This window comes from Erithacus rubecula (genome assembly GCF_903797595.1).
Source record: "Erithacus rubecula genome assembly, chromosome: 13".
In the NCBI taxonomy this organism is placed as follows: Eukaryota; Metazoa; Chordata; class Aves; order Passeriformes; family Muscicapidae; genus Erithacus; species Erithacus rubecula.
This window is the reverse complement of record NC_136665.1, coordinates 13,331,793-13,352,757: the sequence shown is the minus strand read 5'-3', so window position 1 is coordinate 13,352,757 and position 20,965 is coordinate 13,331,793. Positions and strand designations below refer to the sequence as shown.

General features: G+C 39.6%; 1 protein-coding gene across 2 annotated transcripts in view; it reads right to left on the bottom strand.

The window, feature by feature from the left end:
* The window catches only part of PTPRG (protein tyrosine phosphatase receptor type G), a 384,534-nt gene that overhangs the window by 123,308 nt on the left and 240,261 nt on the right, over positions 1-20,965 (bottom strand). For both annotated transcript variants that reach the window (XM_079316643.1, XM_079316644.1), the window contains one exon: positions 10,924-11,019. In XM_079316643.1, coding sequence (XP_079172769.1) covers positions 10,924-11,019 — 96 coding nt within the window. The remainder of the gene's footprint in view (positions 1-10,923; positions 11,020-20,965) is intronic.

Below are 20,965 nucleotides of genomic sequence, written 5' to 3'. Positions count from 1 at the left end.
AAATTACTCAAACCAGGACCACTGAACTCTTTTAGAACTCATCACCTTACTCAAATTAGTGTGCTTTTCAGTGAATCCCAGGTGTAGCAGACACATCTAAAAGCTACTATAAAAAAAAAGTTATGTTGTAAAAGGGTTCCCAGGTTTACACACCCTCAACTCCACCCCATAAACTTGAAGATTTCTGATTTAGATTCATAGGAGGTAAAACATCAGGTACCAGGATTGCTCTGGGCAAACTGCCATCTCAGCTGCAGAATTATTTTGGGGGTGATCTGCCATCAGCATTATCAGCTAAACCATCAGTTATACATACAAATGTCTACATCTGTACAAAGACATCAAGAAGGGACCAGACTAGATGATGATTTACTTTCATTGCCTTCTTTCTGACCTCTGGAATGAAAACCATGGGCTCAGAACACCCTCAATAATCATCTCTCCCACAGTCATTCTGCAGCACAGAAAGTGCAGACGACAACACCCAGCAACAACTCAACCCTCTGGAAGTAACCTGTAACACTGGATTCATAGTAATTTAGGACAGATGATAATTAAATTACTGAGGGACATTTTCCTGCATGCTTTCTCTGAATCATGTGTAACGTTTAGGAATTGCACAAGAAGCCACATATATAATTGGTAGCAGGGGGGTGGTGCTGACACCAATCCATGTGACCCTGAAAGTTCCCAACCACCCTCCTCTCTCCCTTGCATGCTTTCTTGCTTTCCCATCACTTCTGATCTGGGAAAATACTGACTTTTCAGCCAGACCTGAAATAAACAGTGACTTGACCAAGTCTGAATGGTGTGGGCAGCACAAAGGCACAGTCAGGATGACTGTGTAACCACCTCACTGACTGTACAAAAAATGACACGTTCCATTTATTTGTACAAAGAGAGCCCTAAGTGATTCTTACATCTCACAGCAACCTATTAACAAAAAGAGACTCTGTGAATGGAGAATCTGGGTAAACACTTCAAACAAACACATCAATTATGCATAGTCTGTATACTTTTTCCACCTTAGGGATCAAACTGGAACGAGACTAAAGAATTATGTTTTATTTGTATTAAAAATGTATCAGCTGCTGTCCGAGAAGGCTTTCCACAACATTTGGTATGCTACCCAGGAAATTCTGTCTGAAGCTTGTATTGTTTATTCTTGCCAATACAAGGAGAAACGTGCCACTGTTAGAGCTGAGAACTACAGTAATAATTCTTCAGGCAGAACAGCTTGTATTTAATAACTTTTTCATCTAGGCCAGAAGATCTAAAGGGAAAGGAAGCCCCAATTTTACCCATCTATTTTATATATTCAGACTTTACAACCAATCTCTATTTTACTGCACAAAGTGAAACTAGGCAATCATTTATGAATAGATCCTGTGCTCACCTTTGCTTAAAATCTGCCATAACAATAACTGGTAACCAGAGACATAGGAAGAATTTGCAGTTTCATGGAAGATATAAGGGGCAAAAACAGGTGTAGCTTTTCTAAGGACTACACAAATCCTGTTCAAAATCCTGCAGAACTAGGAAACTGTGGACTGGATAACTGGACTTTCCTGGCTGTAATGTTAGATTTCTCAATTTACATACCATGAATGTAAACCACATGTAATGCATTTGACTAATCCTCTGAGAGACAAACGGGTCAGACAGCTAGATGAATGCATTTACTGTTAAAAAGAAAAAAAATAATTTTAAAATTAGGTGGGCAAACAGGCATAAACAACTATATTTCTGGAATCCAGACTGCATGTCTAAAAATTGGGAGAAAACAGGGACTTTCCAGAGGCAGCTGGTCTGCTTGGGAGAAAGGAAAGGAGATTAATGTATATCTTTACATCTCCTATGATTCTGTAACTAAGATTGATTTTAGCAAAACTGTCCAAAAACTTAGATAGAAAAAAATAGATTCTTTATTTACAGCTTATCTCTCTCTCTCTTTCCTAAAGAAAAGGTCAAATCAAAATGCACTAGATTTGTAACATGTAAGGAGTACAGGGATGAAGCAACCATTGCTATCACAAAGTCACAAACAAGCCACATGTGATGGTTTTCCAATGCTCAGAGACACCCAGAGGGGCTTTTGTCCCTTCCCTAAAGCAGAGATGGAGCCTGCAGGAAGGCTGGGGGTCCCTCCACACTGTCTGAGCTCCAGGTTTGCTTTTTGATGTTTGACAAAGTGACCAAGTGATGCGTCAACAATGCACAACAGAGATCAAAATGCAAAAACTACTACTGTTAGGGAACTAATTTGTTTTTTAGTCTAATGATTATAATCAGTAGACTTCCTGAGTCTCAATCTTCCTGAACCACAGAAAGGGTGAGATTATAGGCTGATAACTGTAATTTTTACATATTACACATCTAAGTGTCATTTTCAGGAGTGTAGTAATGAAAACTTCACAAGACATTTTCTATAAATTTTAAAAAATTTATGGCATGGCTACAAAATGGTTTGGTTTGTTTTTGGCATTTTTTAAACAAGATATTTTTAAATCACAGAGACATAAATTACTGTGTTTAGGAAGCTGGCATTAGACACTATAAATATTCCTAAACTGATTCCACTTCTGAACATCAAGGGTGAGAGAAAGGAAGAGGAAGAAAAGAATACACAAATGCATGCTGATCAAGTTCTTGAGTCAAGTAATTCTAATAAAAACACTAAAATATAAGGGGACAGTTATGAGAATTAATGCTAACAGGTTGCTATGTAATTTAATGAAGCAAGTTAATAATGGCATCCCACTTGGGATTAATCTCAATACATTAATCAATTAAGAATAATTTAGAAAGCAAAAAAAACTGCAGGTCAAAAACATTTACAATGTTGTAAACTGAAAGACAGTGATCCTAACATTCAAATGATCTTTAAACCAGAAAAGCACTGAGATCTATTCCCATGCAATGCATACAACCAGCTGCCATTAATGGTTATGACTGATAGCTCAAGGCATTGAGGACAGACCCCATAAAAAGTGCAGTTTTTTGTATTTGCAACATTGCAGAACTTTGCAGTCTAAGTCCTCTCAACAAGAAGAAAGTTTGTAGTTCGTTCCTAACATCAATAATTGTGATTTTTCCATTAAATAAATTGGACCAAAGGACTGGGATTTATCACAAAAAGCACAAAACACTTGGTAACCCATCCCCACTGCTATCCCCCCTCCTTGCTGCTGCATCCAAACCAGAGACACCACAAGTTGTGAGTTCTGATCTCAGACTTCATAGTTAAAAAAGCATTGACAGTGCATTTGGGTAATAAAAAGAATCTAATTCTAATTTTTACCTTCAATTAGATTTTTTAGATGCTGTGGAAATTCATTTCCCTAGATATATCTGAGATTAAAAATAAAATAAAAGCCAAAGACTCTCCGTGCGTTCTGGTATTTTGCTCTGTACTGTAAAAAGAACTGCATGGTACTGCTTTCAGTACAGCCCATATCCTTTAAGACTCAATCTAACAAAAATACTTTAATTGAAAGTATTGCATTTTGGAGGTCATCAGACTTTTTGCCTTAGTGGAAAATACCATGAACAAGTTCACAGAGTGAAGAGAAGGAGGGAAAGAAGACGATTGCTTGGGCACTGAAGAAGATAAGTGCACATAAGGTAAATTACCCTTCTACACTGCACAGTCAGCCTGTGGATAGAAAAGTTTCAACACAGCAGGTTGCAGCCATCATGATCTAGAGACTGCAAATGCCTCTTGGCAGAACACAGGCAAGCAGAAGTGGAACGATGTGTTTGCTTCCAAGAACGATCTGTTTCAGCCGCCCTGTCAGTCTGTGCCTCCCAGCCCAGCCCCCCTTGCGCTCACACATTTGTACCTCGTTCCTCCGAGCAGGCTGGCTCGGGATGTTCAGGCTGCTGTGTGAACACCTCTGCTCTTCACACTCACAGACTGAGCCACATGGGCTCCTTCTCCAAGCCATCCAAGTGAGAGCCATGAGAGAGAGCTGAACCCACAGCACCCTGCGCAGAGAGGGAAACTCTGCTTGGGATGGCTTTGCTTGGGATGTGCCATGGGGGAATCCCGGGAGCCAGGCTCTGCACAGGGACACAGCAGCAAAGGTGTGCTCAGTGCTGCTGCCAGGGCACTGGAATTTGGAGAACTGAAGGATGTCTGGTATAAACCCCCCATGCACATGTGAAGGGATCACTGATTCTGCAGTCCAGCAGCACTGAGTGATGAACACTGCTGGGCTCCCAGATCCTTTCCCAGTTCCCTGTGCCCCCCAGATTGCTCCCAGTCAGCTCCCAGGCTCACCCCTGCAGTCTGCCCCTTCCCCACCCTCTTACCTCCCTCCTGGGTGAGAAGGGGATGCAGCTCTGCCCTTCTCACAACTGCATCGCCCTCCACAACCAAAACCCTTCTGAAGCTTCTCTGCTAAACTCGAGACTTCAATGGGATTGTGTGCCTAGTGCTCTCCAGAGTCAGCCTGCCCATTTATGTACCAAAATAAAGGATGAAAAACATGACTACAGGAAACTTTAATTGAAAAAAAAAAAATCTGTCGTAAATAGCAGTTTTACTACTAAAGATCGTTTGAAACATGACTAATCTGGGCAGAGGTATGGATCAGAATAAAGTTAAAGTCTCATTGTTAAGCACTGGAAATTTACTAAGCACCAAAATTGGAGATATATGGATATATATTTTATTCTCAGAGTTATTCCCCATCTGTTCTCCTTTTCCTTTCTTATTTTACATAAAACATTCAAAAAATATTCATATTTCCCTAAGAAATTTTCAAGATAAGTTGACATAAAAATCAGAATTTTGGGCTTAGTTTAAAAAAATATTTTTATTTTCTTTAATGGAAAGGGTAGAACAGATTTTTTTAGAAACAGTTTCCATGAAATTTTATCTTCTACCCAAACCCTCCTCCAATCAGAACAATTTCAGAGGAAAATTGTTTGATCAGCATGAGCACTTGTTATATGGCACCCAAATTTGCATGTTTGGCTAAAAAAAAACACCTCTGGAGGCTGGTCTGTGCCATTGACACATTGAACTCTACTCAAATCTAACACACCTTAAGAAACTCTCAAAATTTTGTATTTAAATTCTCCATGATGCAAAATCACTTTTGACAATTTTATCTCCACTTATTTGCTGGAAAATGAAGAGAATCTTTTTCTGCTCCTGAGATGCTTCATATGTCACTAAACCCTGTGTCATGTATTGTACAAGGTGTTTATCAGAAAAATGTACTCAGTGCTGTAGTGGCCACATGTACCTCCTCTGGCTGTGTCCATATTTGTACCATTTAAAGGCCCTAGTACTGCTTTTATTAGTAACAAATGATGTTTTCAAGCAACTACAACATTTCAAAATGCTGCAAACTGGACTTAGTAAAGAAGACTACATTTCAAATTGTTTTGCTTGTCTTCACTTACATGGAGACATATCTTCATTGTATGAAACTAATAAAAGTATACCTGCACTGATACTAAATGAAACTGCTAATCAATAATAACAGTTTTATTATTCATGAACTACTATTAATAAAACCCCATGGGCTCTAATGTAAACATTAAAAGAATTAAAACTGTAATTCAATTTTAAGTTCTTTACATCTGTCTGAAGTCTATTAAAATAAATGAAAAGTCTCTCAATGACTCTGGATGATGCTCTGCATGTTAATGATGCCAAGTGTTATTTTCACTATTGCAAATCACCTTTAAGATATTGCCTAAACACTGGAGTGCTGATTATGCTTCATGTAGGTGGATATAATGTTCCAAGAGAGGTGCACACCTCTCTCTCCATTCTCATTGTCAAAATCAAACCAGTTTTACTCAGACTTTCAAAAAACATAAGGGAATTTCCAAGAATTGAGATGGGGACATAGGACCCTGTCTTCTACTGCATGTGGTTTTCTCAACAGTCACAGTATTTAAATCACTTACCCACTGAATCTATTTTGCTATGGAGGCAAACACATGAAACAGTTAATGAAAGGAAAGAACAAGGAACAAAAAGGCTTCCAAGGGAAGTTAAAAGCTGAATTCTGTTGTTGAGAAATATACATTTTAAAAGCATATTTTTGGCAAATATTCAATAGCTTTGATGGTCTTCCACCAATTTACTCTGTGTACAGCTCATTTAGGCCCCTGTGAAGAGTGATTGATCATATTGATGAAGCAGACCAAGAGCTACTACTAAAAAAATCACAAAAACCAAGGCCACAAATGTGCACTTTTCTGAAGAACAAATCTCTGGATACATGAGTAACGAGTAAATGTAAAGACATTTATATGCAAATAATGCACACACAGATCGAAAAGTTAAAAGGGCTGCAGAGTAGTTTTTTTCAACAAACTCACAAAGGCATGTCAGCACTGGAAGGCAACTCAGCTAAAGACTTATAAACCCCTTGATTTTTATCCCATGTACTTTTAAAAATACTGCTAGTTGCACATTTACTGCCAAGTATCTAATTACCTTTAAAAATCCAGCTCTGCACTGCTGAAGCTCTTGAGTGATCGAGGTATCAACATCACTCATCATTATGGAGCTAATTTTAATGATGAAAGCATTGCTAAAAGTTATTTTAAAATTCATTTTTACTTAATTTCTTTAGAGATGATTTGTTTGAGTACCTGAGACACAGTAACTAATCACTGACGGTTTTCTCTGCAAATATAAAATAGATTTATATGCCCTCCCGGTAGGAACAAGAATTCCATCACCTCCTCCTGAATTTCTGAGCTATCGAATATTTGATGAGTGCTCAGGGAATCAGTATTGTGCCTTTTCACAGCAGTAATCAAGGAATGAAGGATTCTCTGCCATAATGAATCTACTGCAGGACTAAAAGATGAATATTTCAAATGCAAAAGCAATATGTTTGTTTTGAACACTTTCAAGTTTGGCTTTAATAAAGCAAGTAGTGAAGTATGCAATGAATTATATTGTTAGATGGTTAAAACAGAGCTGTGCAATATGTCTGAATGCATTTAATCCAAGTAACTACTCATTTTAAATGTGACTTATAAATATGTATTACATGTATGATGAACAGATGACTCAGGAACCATGAGAGACCCGGGCCTTGCCTTCCACTCCTGGTTTGCTTCAAAGCTAGCTCAGCCTGACAATTAACCAAGGCCCAGAGCCAGAACATCATTAACTACAAGTTGAATCTTACATGGGCTGGAATTAAACATTTGCACCATTTGCATTCAAGTCAGGACCATTTAAATCAAGCCTGAGGTGCCCGGTTGGACTGGGACCTGTTACCTGAGCTGGTGGGTCCCAGTGTGCAGCCAGAGGCTCATTTAGGATTCCCACAAAGCAGGGTCCTCAGCTGGATCCAGCACTACTCTTCCTGCAAAGCCAGAAGCCTTTCCTGCCAGCCAAGAGGGTGCTGCCAGCAGGAGGTGTTGGATTGTCCAGCTGAACATCTCCCACCAGTACCAGCTTCACTCTGAGAACACCAAATCACTGCAACTCTGAAAGGAATGGCCATAAAGTGCTCCTGAAAAACTGTCAGAAGGCAAGGTCTCATTTGTCATGGCACTCTCTTCTTTGTGTCCAAGGGATTTTGCTTTTTGCTAAAATAACTAGTGAGGTCTCCTTAACAGCAAAGAAAATTCAGCTAGAGATTCCAGAACAGCTCATCTCATTTGCACATTGACAGTACCTGCTATAGAGCCCTCATGGGGCTATTTTGTGTGAGACCCTCTCAGTGTCTATCCCCAATGAGGTACTGAGATGAGCACTTACAGCAGTTTGCATTTGCAAGAACTGTTTCTTAGTTTAGTAACTTTTTTATGTCAGATCAACTAACCTGCAGCACACAAACAGAAATAGCATTTATCAACAGAGCTTAAAATGAAAGTAATGAGAAAAGCACAGCTTTAATTACAACAAAATTCCAAGTGCTTCAATTATCTAAGTTCAGAACCAATGTACTTTACCTGGAAATTGCCCCTGAAATAATGAATTCAATAAGGAAAATTCTTGTATAGTCCAAGTTAAATTATTTAAAAAGGAAGAAAGAGTGTACTTAATTATTTAATGTTTCACCAATAATTATATAGTTCAGTATAATGCTCTCACTGGAGAATGTGATTTTCAAAAGAACATTTATGAACATCAGTCAAACAAAAAATACCTGGCAGACTAAAACTCAGCCGGTGTTGTGCACATTCATTCCAACACAGCATTACCACATTAGCAAAAATCAAAGTCTTAATGGCATACACATCCAATAATTTATGTTAAAATATTTACACAGAAAAGCATGCAGGATACAGTTTTCTAATGCATTTGTAAAAAACAGCATGACCTCTTTTGCTACAATTTTTAAAAACTCTGTTCTAGGTAAATGAGTTCAAGATGGGACCAAAGCTCTGGAAAACAGAAAGCTGTAGCACCTGAACAGCCAAAGCTGCCAATCAAAATGTGACCATGGACATCTCAGGGACATTTCACTCAAAAGTCACTAGGAATCAGTTTTAAAGACAGCTTTAAATTAGCTGCATGAAATTCTAGTTATGGCAAGTTTATCTGCATTGAGTCCTGGGGAGCAAGGCTCAGAGAACACCAAGTATTTCTCAAGAAAAAGGTTTTCCCAAGTCATAGATCAACAAGCCCAGCACATAATACACAGCTGAGGGGGCTAAAACAGCACCTTGGTCAAACACAGTAGGGATCTGCAAAGGATTATCATCATCCATTAATAACTCTTTGTTAACCCTATGGACAATAATTCAAGCCCTATAGGACTAGTTCTGGAAAATCCTCACAATGGCCAAAATAGCAGCTGTCACACTGGTGTCCCTAAAGTTTATTTACAGGTGCCAGAATTCAGCACATTCCCCTCCAGACTGGGGACTCTGGGCTTTACAAATCTTCCTCAATTGTTCTTTGCCTTGGAGCAAAGCTGCCCAGAAGGAAAACCTGATACACTCACAAGTTTAACACAGCACTGATTTCTCATTTCAACCCAAAAGGAAAAGGAAAATATGCCAAAACCCCCCAACCATTTCCTTGCAACCCCAAAATAGGTCATTCCTGGGTCACTTTGCCAAAGAATTACCTCGACCTCACTCTCTAGAAAAGATCAGAGAGTGTTCATCAGTAATGGCCTCAGATTTGACAGCTCCCAGAGCAGAGCCCAGCTGCACCATCATCCAGACTTGACAGCCTCAACTCCTGTGGCTGGCAGGGCTGGAAATGATGAAAAGCATAGATTTCTGTTTCCCTGAGGGGACTACAACTCTCAGTTGAGGTCTTGAAAAGCTTGAGGTCTCTGACAATCAAAAATGGGTTTTTCAACATCATAACACACTATTGTAAGTTATTTTAATGGCTCCCTTGGAATTGTGCAAAGAGAGACTCACAGTAAGTGCAGCACTTGGCTTTGCAGGTGGGGAATACCAAACATAGTCCCACCACAGTTTTAAGATCCTGTTAAAAACGGGGATTTAGGGAATACATGTCACATATGGACTAGGAAGTGATGTGACATGGGGCTTCACACAGCTGATGTGTAATTTAGCAGTTAAATTCCAGAGAGATGATGCCACAGCCCACAGTGCACACCATGCACAAACCCATGTTCCTCCAAACCCTCAATGCTTCATTGTGGTACAAACCAGCCTTTGCTCTAAACTTCTGTCTTGTATGCCAAATTCAACCTGCTCAAAGCTTCCTGTAGTACGCTGAGATTAAGAAGTCTGGGGAATCATCATCATGCCATGCCACTTGTAAATTATCACAGCTCCACCAACTCTGCCCTAATATGAAACACCACAGAAGTGCTCAGAATCCAACAGTGATGAATTTAACATGCCTCCTTCCACTGTACTGATGTCAGCAGAGTTACAGCAATTTATGCAATACAAGGATCTGTCCTTTTCTCCTTATCAAAGCATTTGATCAAAATCAGTGACATGCAAAAAGACAACCTTACTTAATTTGAGCAGCAGAGTCAGACTTGTCACTCTAACATCATAAGAAAAACGGAGGTATTTACATATGAGTACTTGCATATTCCTTTTTATCTGCCTTCACAAAGATAACAGCAAGATCACTTTCTTCCTTAGTAAAAACTAGTGTGAAACCTCACAAAGGATCAGCATGTTCCCTTGCTCTTCCCTCCCTCTTTTCCTCTCTTCTGAAAAGTAAGACCTCAAGACATTTCAAATCTTCATTAGCTACTTCTCTGCCTGTGACAGCCTGGTGGTGTGGAGAGGCTCCAGCTCCCTCTCTTCAGTTCAGTCTCGAGTCAGAAAGGTGAGACCCTGCTTCTGATGTGAGGTGACAAGGAGCTCACAGTGCTGAATGCCACTGCCACAGGTGACACTCTCATCACCAGCGGTGGTCCCTGCCCCACGCTGCAGATTTGGAGCCTGTGGAACCACAAATGAGCTCACCCAGCAACCCCAGATCTGCATCTCTCAGGGTGCATTTCAAACAAGTGGATACATAAATTCTTTCATTTGGAAACCTAGTCTGTTCAAGAACTTGCTATATGACAATTTAGAAGAAGCTGCTACAGATAAGATTGATGAAACGTATTGATTAATTTTCTCTCAAGCTACATTTGAATTTTAAGTTTTCCCTAAACAAAACCAGTCAGTTTGGTTTGTTAGTATTCCAGGGACTGCAGCAAAGTGCTTCAGCAGCAAAGGAAGTTCCATGATAAATGTGTTCTCCAATCCGCATCTGTAGAGTAGCTATAAAATCAGAACAATCCAGGCAAAATTTTTCATTATGTTTTTAAATATACTTATTTACATTTTAAATCACACATAGACAATATGAAATATCTTTCACTTAGACAGGTGGGAACAAGAAAACAGATGCATCCATTAAGCTTGAAACAATTCAATGAATTCAGTAGTACTTGGTGAACACTTTGGTTTATGGATATAGCCTTTGTTTTAACTTACTTGAAAAAACACCGCCATGGCTCCTACCACCCTGTTTTCTAGAACTGCTGTTCCAAAACTGTCAAAGTCATCAGGATTGTAGAAGTAAATCTGCATCTGCAAAAATTAAAACCAACAACAGAATCACATTAGTGTTGATTCATACAGCTTTCACATGATGTAATGCATACACATTGTATGTAAACCCAGTGTTATGAACCTGAGATAAAGGAATTCTGCTGAACAATATTGTTTAACCAGCATCTTGATTAATAGCATGACTTCCCTGCTGGGACAGTAAGCAGGGAACAGAGTTGATGCAATGCATTTTAATACCAAATCCAAGGGTAAACAGTATGGCCAGTCTGTTCAGATGTTAAACTTTGTGCTTTCTGCCAGCATCTCTTCATTTCTTTGCACGTTGAAGGCTCATCTCCCGCTCTGTTAAATGTGCTAAACATATTTATCTCAAAATCCATAGAGAATTTTGAAAAGGATTTCAATGTTTAGAGTTATTCCTTTACTCCTAAAGTAATTTGTAAGATAAAAGTCTGTCTCCATAGCAATGCATTTTTATGAGCCTCTGATATTCAGGTCTATCAGTTAAGGTCACACTTCTCCCTGTCTTCAGTTAAATTTCATGACTTTTATTTCCAAAGCGTTAGTACTCTGCAAAAAGTGTGAAACAAAACCAGATATATTGCTGTAATTTTTTAATGAATACTAAATATCAGTAATTGCACAAACCCCAAGTAAGTGCAGGTGAGAACAATGATTACCCCAAACTAACAAGTGTTGGAGTTACACAAATAGAAGAGGACCAAGAACAGCTTCCTCTATAGCCTCTGCTGGTAAACAACCCCACTTCACTGCACACATGCCATGAATAAGGGCAGCCTACACAGACCTCTGGGTGCTTGTGCTCTTAATTTCCTGTATGGTTCTTGTTCCACTTCCCACAGTAGTTGAGCTCCCATTCTGCCAGCTGTCTGAACATACTGCTGCTTCTCCAACAGTTGTTCAACCCCCTCATTCCAAAAGAAGCCCTTAGTATTAGTCCATCTCTATCAGCCATGATTTGCTCCAAAGAATCTGGTTTAAAGTGGGCAATGCTCTCTTCCCAACATTACACCATGCAGGTGTGCACATAGTCACAGGATAAATTCAGTGTTGGCAACATTTGTTGTACACAACACAAATTAAAACCACATGCCCAATGGAGACAGCCAAGCACAAGGACTGGACTTCACAGTTGTTGCTCCTGGGTCCATTCAGGGAACCTTCCAGATGGGTTTCACAACCCAAACCAGCACTGCCTGGATGATATCTATGCTCACTTGTGCTCATTCATGTCAGCAAAAAAAATAAAATCTGCTCCTGGCTATGAAATGGGAATGGACCCTTTGGCCTCTCTGCCAGTAGCCTTTTGCTGAACCTGTGCACTCAACTCTGCTCATCACCTGCCCTTTTCACACCACTAGTGATGTGAAGCTCAGAGTTTGAGGGAGAAGTAAAGTCTGGCTGAGACTGTCCTTGGCTCCCAACACACTGCTGGTCTGACCATGGCTCGCTCCAGCAAGTCTGTCTGCAGGACCCAAACACCTGCTTGGGCTTTTCCAAAATAGTGCTGCATGACACATCCTACTATACTCACAAATGCACTATTTTTCCCATGTTTTGTATGTGCCAAGAGAGATTATACCCTTTCATCTTGCACAGATACATTCCTACTCACATTCACTGATTCCCAGGCTTCTGACTGTATATCCTGGCTGTAGTGGATAGGTCTTTGCCAGTATTATATAGTTGAAAAAACATCACTGTATGGGGAAAAGGCCAACATGAAGATCAGAGCATGCATTGCTTTTTCAGCAAAAGGAAGACCACACTCCAGATAGCTCACAAAGAAATAAAAAAAATTTGGCCCTCACACTAGCTTTATAAAATTTGAAAGCAATTTTCTTCCCCTTCTTTGGCCTTCCTATTCCCAGCATACTGACAGCACATGCACAGATGCTGACAATATCTCACAAAGGTGGCAGTGCCTCCAGATTCTGACATTTGTGCATTGAACAAATGCAGAGCAAGGTACAGCCATTCATTGATGCAGAAATTAGAAACAGTTTGTTTCAGGTAGGATTTCTTAAACTTCAGCTTATCCAGCAAAGACAAACCTGGCAAAACAATCAAATTACATTTTGCTCCTCTTTAAAATAAAGTCGAAAATTATCTATGCCTTACATAAAACATTTCACAATATATTCCTCACAGGAGTTTATGAAAAAAAGCATCACTGAGTGAGTTCAGCATATGCCAGAATCATTTTGGATCAATTTTGCTCACAGCATTTTAAGGGAATTAATTTTTACAATGCTCTCTTGCATACCAGTGCAAAGGGCTTTGGTAAAAGAGTTTTTCATTCAGATCTCTCATCTTAGCAGTGCAATCTCAGCCTAATAGAGAATCACACTCTGCCTTGATTACCATACACATTAGAGCATTTTACCACTGCTCCCTGGTGTTTTTCCAGAGAACGTGGCTGCTCTCTCTGCATCCATCACATCAAGGGGAACTGTCCTGTATGAAAAATTATTGTCATCTGTCATACAGTAGCTTCCTTATGTGCTCATACAGCTAGAAGGAACACTTTGGAGTACAGTATCTGAAGAATTGTTATTATATACTTTACACACACATACACTGCAAAAACAATGTTGAGAAGACAGTAAAGTTACACCCCCAAAGCCTCATGGTTCTAGCTGCTCATAAAACCACACCTGGACATCACTGAGCATTAGTATTATGGCAATATTCTAATTATGTGATCACATATTGTTCTCTTCCATAATACAGCCTCATCAGTTTTCCCCAATTTACAATAAAATGCAAATGTATCCAATGTATTTTTGTTCTTTTATCCATAATATACATAATATTGAATGCATTTATCAGTAGATAGTTAATTTAATATTTTCTATGGGTGGGATAAGGTTCTTTATGTACAAAGTGGGAATAAGACAGTTAACTGTAAAATTAATTTCACCGCATACTTAAGTGGCCTAAACATGCTAGAAAATTTTCATTATTACTCCTTATTATATAATTAGTACATACAATATATGGGGTGCTTTGCATATAAATGACTTCTACGGTCTCTGCCTGGGATGTAAAAAGCAGCAGCACAGAATGCAACAAAGAGGCTTTTAAGCTAAAGAAAATTTGGATCGTATTATAATATGCTATTTATGAAATGCAGAATGGAGAATCACCCAAGCTTGCACATCCAACCTAAATTGTGGCACTGACTGATTGCAGCTCCATACAACAGCATTATTTGTACATTTTTGCATGTGATTCCTCACCAGTTTCTATTTTCCAAAATTAAAACATTTAAGGCAGTAAAGCCTGAAATGCCCTTTGTAGTGTGGCAGTACCTGTGTGCAGTCAGAATTCTCTGTTCCACACATCCCTGCTGACTGTGCCTTCCTCATGGCACAGGTCCAGGAGGGCACAAGTGTCCTGTTCTCTATGGCACAATAGATGGGATTTACAAGGCTTTCACATCTAGCCCCATTACAACTAACAAGGCTGGGAAAGGCTTACATGGCTTTCCTTAATCTCAGATGTGCAACACAGCAGTGTACTTTCATTTACCTTGTAAAGAGGTATCATAAAAACCAAGTATGTCCAAGCAACTTGAAATTTTCAGCATTTTGATAAAGCCAAGCTGAGACAAACTATCCCTTGTGAAACAAAGGTACATTTCCTGCAGGAAAACAGTCTCCATCCTAAAATGTTACCACTAATACTACTGTAGCTACAGAGCTTTACCAAGACAAGGAGAGGGCAAGAGTTTGCTTTTAATGGGAAAACTTCATGCTTTGACACTCTTCACACTACAAAAGAATTGTTTTCAAACTTGAGAGAGATTTGCTGTACAGCACAGATTTAAGCCTGAAAAAATATCACTGAGGGCAAAATCTTTAGACTGTTACAAGTGCCTTAAAACAGAGGATTAGAGAGAAAGCCTTCACTCTGCCATAACCCAGGAGATAATCACCAGTCACCCTGAAAAAACATGTTTTCTAGTCTCTGCTGTCCAGGAAGACCCAGTGGCCAACCATTGCATTTCCAAGCACTCCAGGTCTGTCTGTTCCCAGCCTGCATCACTTACACAAGTGAATACACCACTACATCCAACGTGTGGGTGATTCTCCAGCCTGGAGAGCCTTTGCCTCCAAGCTCCTACCCCTCTCCACCATGCCCTGGGGGCAGGAAATTTCCTCTTCCTCAGGACAACCTACTCCCTGCAGAAACACCTTTCTTCAATCATGTTCTTCCAGCATGCACAGAAATCCGGTGTTATCCAGACCTGGCCAAATATCAGGCCCTGCTCTGTGCTTAGATTTTGATGCCAAACTGGGCTGCCACCGTGCTAATGTTGTAAGGACAGGCTGTCCAAAATGTGTGTATTACTGAGAAATACTGCCCACCAGAGACCAGTTCTGATTTTATTAAGTGCAATTGCCTCTGAATGACTAAACCCTCATTATGAAATGTCACTGGCTTGCAAGAATTGAGCCTGCTTCCAATGAATGGCTTCTCCTAGCCACCCATCCACAGATAAAAGGCTCTGTCTCTGTGCTTGGCAGGACAAGCATCCAGACAGAAATCCCCATTCCTGTGCACGACATCTCCTCGCTGTCATTGCCCCACTACAGAGACAGAAAGTTTACATCCAATACAGGCTGTCATGGCCAAACTCATTCAGCACTTATGAGAGAAAAGCCACAATGAGTGTTTGATAGGTCCCAGAAGATGTGAATGAGTTCAAAGCAATTCTAAGAGACTGGAAACCAAGCAAGTACATTTTCCACAGACAGATGCCAAGTATTTAAAAAATAAATAATTGAGACTTTTAAATTGGGCTGCTATCACCCTGTGCAACCTCCTACAGCAGATTTCTCTTTAGATTAAAACGTGAACAAAGGCTCATTGTGCTGTCACAGATGTGGAGTACAGAATATTCAATAGAATCAGGAATTCTGGTGCAAGGGAAAGGATCATCGGAATTATCTTTCTGCTCATTTCCTTCCAGCAATCCAAGGACTACCATGCAATTTAAAGCATGGTAAAAAAGCTTAAAAAAATAAAAGGTTTAATAGACCAGCCAATTTTTTGATGAATTAGGCAGGACGCAGAGGGAGCAGTGTTGTGTTTTTATATATTGCTTTAGAGACCGAGAGTATTTTTAGAAGAGCACAACACCCAGGCAGTGCAGGTAGATTGCAAGTCTTTGCAGAGTGGTGAAAAAAAAATTTTGAAATGTTTGCTTTAAATGATGGAGTTAAGCACTGAATATACTAATTCTTAATTAGTGTCTTTGCTGCTTACATTGTAAGAATAAATTATTCTCAGCCACTTTTACAACTGGATTTAAAACCTTTTGCACAAAAATAAATTCTCTGCTAAGATTATGAATCATACATGATTTTTCTTAATTGAAAGCTCACATGTAACTTACTTTTGCTTTAAATATGTGCATAGATTTCCAGTGAACTGGATGATATGATCCATTTGGCTGGAATAAAAATTTTCTACAGACATAATGTAATCTTCACTGCAGCACTAAAAATTCAGAAGAACTGTCCTGCAGTCTGTGTGTTTACTGGAGTGTGAGATGTACACTGGGGCAATAAAGTCTAATGTTTGACTTCTCATTATATTCTCTTTAAAAAATCCATGAAACTTATCATTTATAACATATTCAAAATCTGCTTAGGAAAGGCAGGGGGAAGAGCGAATCGTGATGTTTTCCAGTTCTCCTACCAGAGCTTGATGTAATAACACAGAGTATATTGCATTCTTTTGAAAAGATAAAGTTGAACAGGAGCAGATAATGGCATGTTTTTCCTGCCTAGTCTATTATTCATCAGTGAATTTTTAACTATAGTTAGGCAGGTAGAGAGATGTATTTTGAATGTCATAACTTGGTATTCTACAGTGCCTAAAAGTGTGCTGGGTAAAACTGCAAAACAAAGAGTCAGACAGGGACTTTGTCCTAATGTAATTGCAACTTGATAATGAATACAATGCTAGGCTGAAAAAAATGAAAGGAGCTGAAACAACAGGAAGAGCAAGATCATGCAAGTGAAATACCAGAATTTAACTCAATTTAGACGTTCGTATCCCTCAGAAGAATGGTAAATTTCCCTTTCATCTTCTTTAACAGTAAGCAAGAATTCTTGCTTTGTTGTCTCCAAAACAACACAGTAGGTGTACCTATGCTATAAATTGAGACTAAGCAATTTCAGAGTCTTTTTCAACCTGAAGGATGGTAGTTGTTGCATTTCTGCCCATAAGTCTGCACAGCATTTAAACCTGTGAGTGGTCCAGTGACAGTTCAGTGAACAGGGAGGAAACCCAGAGCTCATGGGGTCACCCGGGGTTCCCATGCATTGTTGGGTCATGGCCATACCACTCAATATCTTGAGCATTTAGTCCTGAATAAGAGAGAAGAACCTTGCTAGTAGAAGTAGAAACTTCCCTGATTTCTACTGCCAGAAATAAATGCCCCTTAGGCTGTTCCCATTCCTAGCAGGAAAATCCATCTCATGTGTGCACAGTGAGTCATTACACAAGGAAGGCCCATTTAAAAAAGCTGCATGTTGCATTCATTTGTATTACCCTAATATGAAAATAACGGTGTCAGTGTTTATGCTTTCTGTAACGTGAAACTTTTTTGCAATTGCTTTGTACTCCAAGTAACAGCCATATGATTCACCATGAAATGAAGTCTGGAAAATCGTTTTGGATAAATGGAACTATAAATTCAATAGAATTTCCATGACAACATAGATTGCAACACTCTACCACAAGTGAAATGTTATAAATCATTCAAAACCAACAAAAAATCAGCAGTAAGTCTTCTCGTTCACAATGCACAAGACCCTTGAATTATAGAGCTGGGGTTATTCCCTCCCAGTGCAACACCTCTTGTTTCTGATCCTCCTTCTTCTGTGTTACAAGTGTTACTTCATATTTGACCTCCTTCCAAACACAGGAGATGATAATATTAACACTTTAATACTAAAACATAAGCAAGAACTGAAGTATAACGAGCAGGAGACTTTTTTGAACCTTTCCTTCTCATCTCCTAAAAATGTTTAAAATATCTTCATCCTGTGGTAATTTTACATGTGTATCAAGCTACATCACAGCATCTTGTTAGACACACAAATTAGGAGGCTCTTTTTCTGGAAACGTGGGTGGTAACTGCTGCAACAGGGTGCTCAGTCAGCTTGTGAAAGGGATGTGAACCACATGTCCAAGGGATGGAAGAGATCCAAGGAGAGGAGACAAAAATAAAAAAAGCCTAGAAGACTGCCCCACACAATATTGCTCATTTGTACCCTTCCATCAGAGGATTTCTGACAAACAGTATTTCACTGCAAGTCCAAGGAACCAGAATGATGCGATTCCAGGAGAACCTTCACTGCAATTTTAATATCACTGTGGCTGTTGCCTTCATGCCTGGAAGAAAAACCTTGAAAATGCAAAGCTCTTTCCTTCCTGAAAAGATTAAAAAGCCCATGAAAACAAAGGAGAGAGAAATAGTTCAGTATTCTGTTGTGGGTTTTTTTTCTGTAAAAGTAGGAATATTTCTTAAACATCAAGTCTTTTGGTAACTTGAGAAGTGGCAACCTATCAGCCCTTGGACTGAAAGGTTATTAGAGAGTTTCTGCTGTCTTGCATTGATGACTGCCCATTTCTGGGCCTCAGTTCCTCATGTGGTGATTGCCTATCTCTTCTTTAAGCACAAGTTTTATGAAAAAAAGTCTTTAAAATTTGAAATTAATGAGAAGAATGACACAGTTGAAAACCATGTTGGTTGGTTGGATGGAAACTTTTCCTAGCATGTGTGATTAATACAATTTCATATCCCATTTACTTTAAAGATGCACTAGCAGAAGTATTCATTCCTCTGAGAGCTCATATCTTAACACAAATTCCTCTTCTTGCACTGCAGAATTTAAAATGTCCTGTGTGTGGTCCTTTTTCTTGTTGATGATAGGTTTTTCCTCTTATTTTTTCTTCTTCTTGTTTTATTTTTTTTTTTTTTTCAGTGGGAGAAAGCAAGGTCTTCCAAGAGTTTTAATGAACTTCCAAATGCCTCAGAACAAATTTTGAAGTATTTATAGTTTCACTCTGGGTTCAAAGCTATGCAGCAGATGGGGCACGTTTTCAGCAGCATTGTGCTGGGCGAAAGGCCATTCCTATCTCTGAGGAGATGTGAAATCCTCCAGGCTGTACATTTGCAGAGTTATTTTTATTTATGAACTGTGAAGTAGATGGACAGTTACAGCAGAACCAGACCAGGACAAGAGCTTACTTGGAGGGTAAAAAAAATAATGGGTTTTCTCATATTTTGCAGAATACACCTCTATCTAGACCCTCATCATAATGCCAAAAGCAGAGCAGAGTGCTCAGCAGCTACTTGCAGATTACTGGAGGGAAGTGACAGTCTGTGCTGCAGGGACAGCACTAGTTCTGTCACAGCTGTCCCATTGAAACATCAGGGATTTTTCCAATGCATCTGCTTAATGTGGGTGTTTTACTTCAATATTCTCAAAAGGGTTTAATATGCAAGGAGTGAGTGCACTATATCCTTTCTAAAACTTGGGATTCCTGAAAATACCTCAAACTGAAATACTTCCCCACCATGGGCTGCCTCCCCAAATTCCCCAGTGTTGGAAAGCCTTACATGAAATATCTCTGTACTCTGTCTCTAATCCTCTAGGTTTCTCTGCCTGTACCCTCTGATTGTTTTATCTGCACACATCTGGAGTGCAGTGTTAAGACATTTGTAAACTTCTTTTCTTAAGTGTACAGACACACACTCACACAGAGTAGCTGAGTATACCATCTTAATGGCACCAGTGTGTTAAGAACATAATTCTGGATTTACACTAACAAATAAAAAAAACTAGACTTCACAGCAAGAAGCAAAATACTCAGGCAAGCAGCAAAACTGATGGAAAAGTAAAGTGCTGAAAATTGTGTAGTGTTTTAAAGTTAAACCCGTGTCCACTGTCACAGCTGCAAGCCCATTTGCAAACACATTTTGTAATGGTCCTTTGCTAAATGTCAAAGTTATTTTCCCATTCCTATGAAACAGAAGCACAGCTCTGATTCTCACCCCCTCCCTTGCTCATACCTATCTGCAGATGACATATTGAGACTCCCTGCTCACTTGTGTCATCACCATATAAAACGTGACTAAAACAACCTCTCAGCTTTAACACTTCCAATTTCTTACAGGCCCACTGATGTTGAAAGAAAACAACATTGAACTTCTTTGGAGTCCCAAAGAACACAACAACATCCCCAGAATGGCATTTGAGTCCAAATTTCACAGGCTTTGGTTCAGTACAGCTTTCAGAGCACACTCCTGTTGGGAGACATGCCCAATTGTGCCTCTGTTCAACAGGCTTTGGGCCAGTTTCATCCCTTCCCTCACTGTATTTCAATCATAGAAATGATTTGCATGCCCAAGAGTCACATTTCCAGTCTGGCTCACACCTATGTATTTCTGAAAGCATCTCTTCTGCCTCACTATCACACACTCAAACAATTCACCTGTGTAATGGACACCAGGGAAGGTCTGGTTTTCAGTGTGACAGCTGCTGGCTTCTCTCCAGACTCTTGGTGTCTCTGGCTCTAGAGGTACCCAACCAATTTAATCCTTGCTCATGCCATTCCTCTCACCACCAGCACCAGCTATTTGGATTGCACTGGCAAAATCGAAATGGGAAGTGGGGACACTCCAAACTGGTGCAGCCTGTCCCATCACACAGCAGGGAGAGCTGCCCCAAGCTGCCCAGGGCCAGGGCTGGGCAGGTTCCACCTGCCACACAAATCCACACCAGGATGTGCCACTGGTGCATTCACCTCTCCTGGTGTTGCTCTGTCACAGCACAAAATGCCTCAGTGGAACTTTTGAAATATGGGAGTTGCATAAGTAAAGTCCTTATCATAAATCTGATAATTAACCTGCATAACT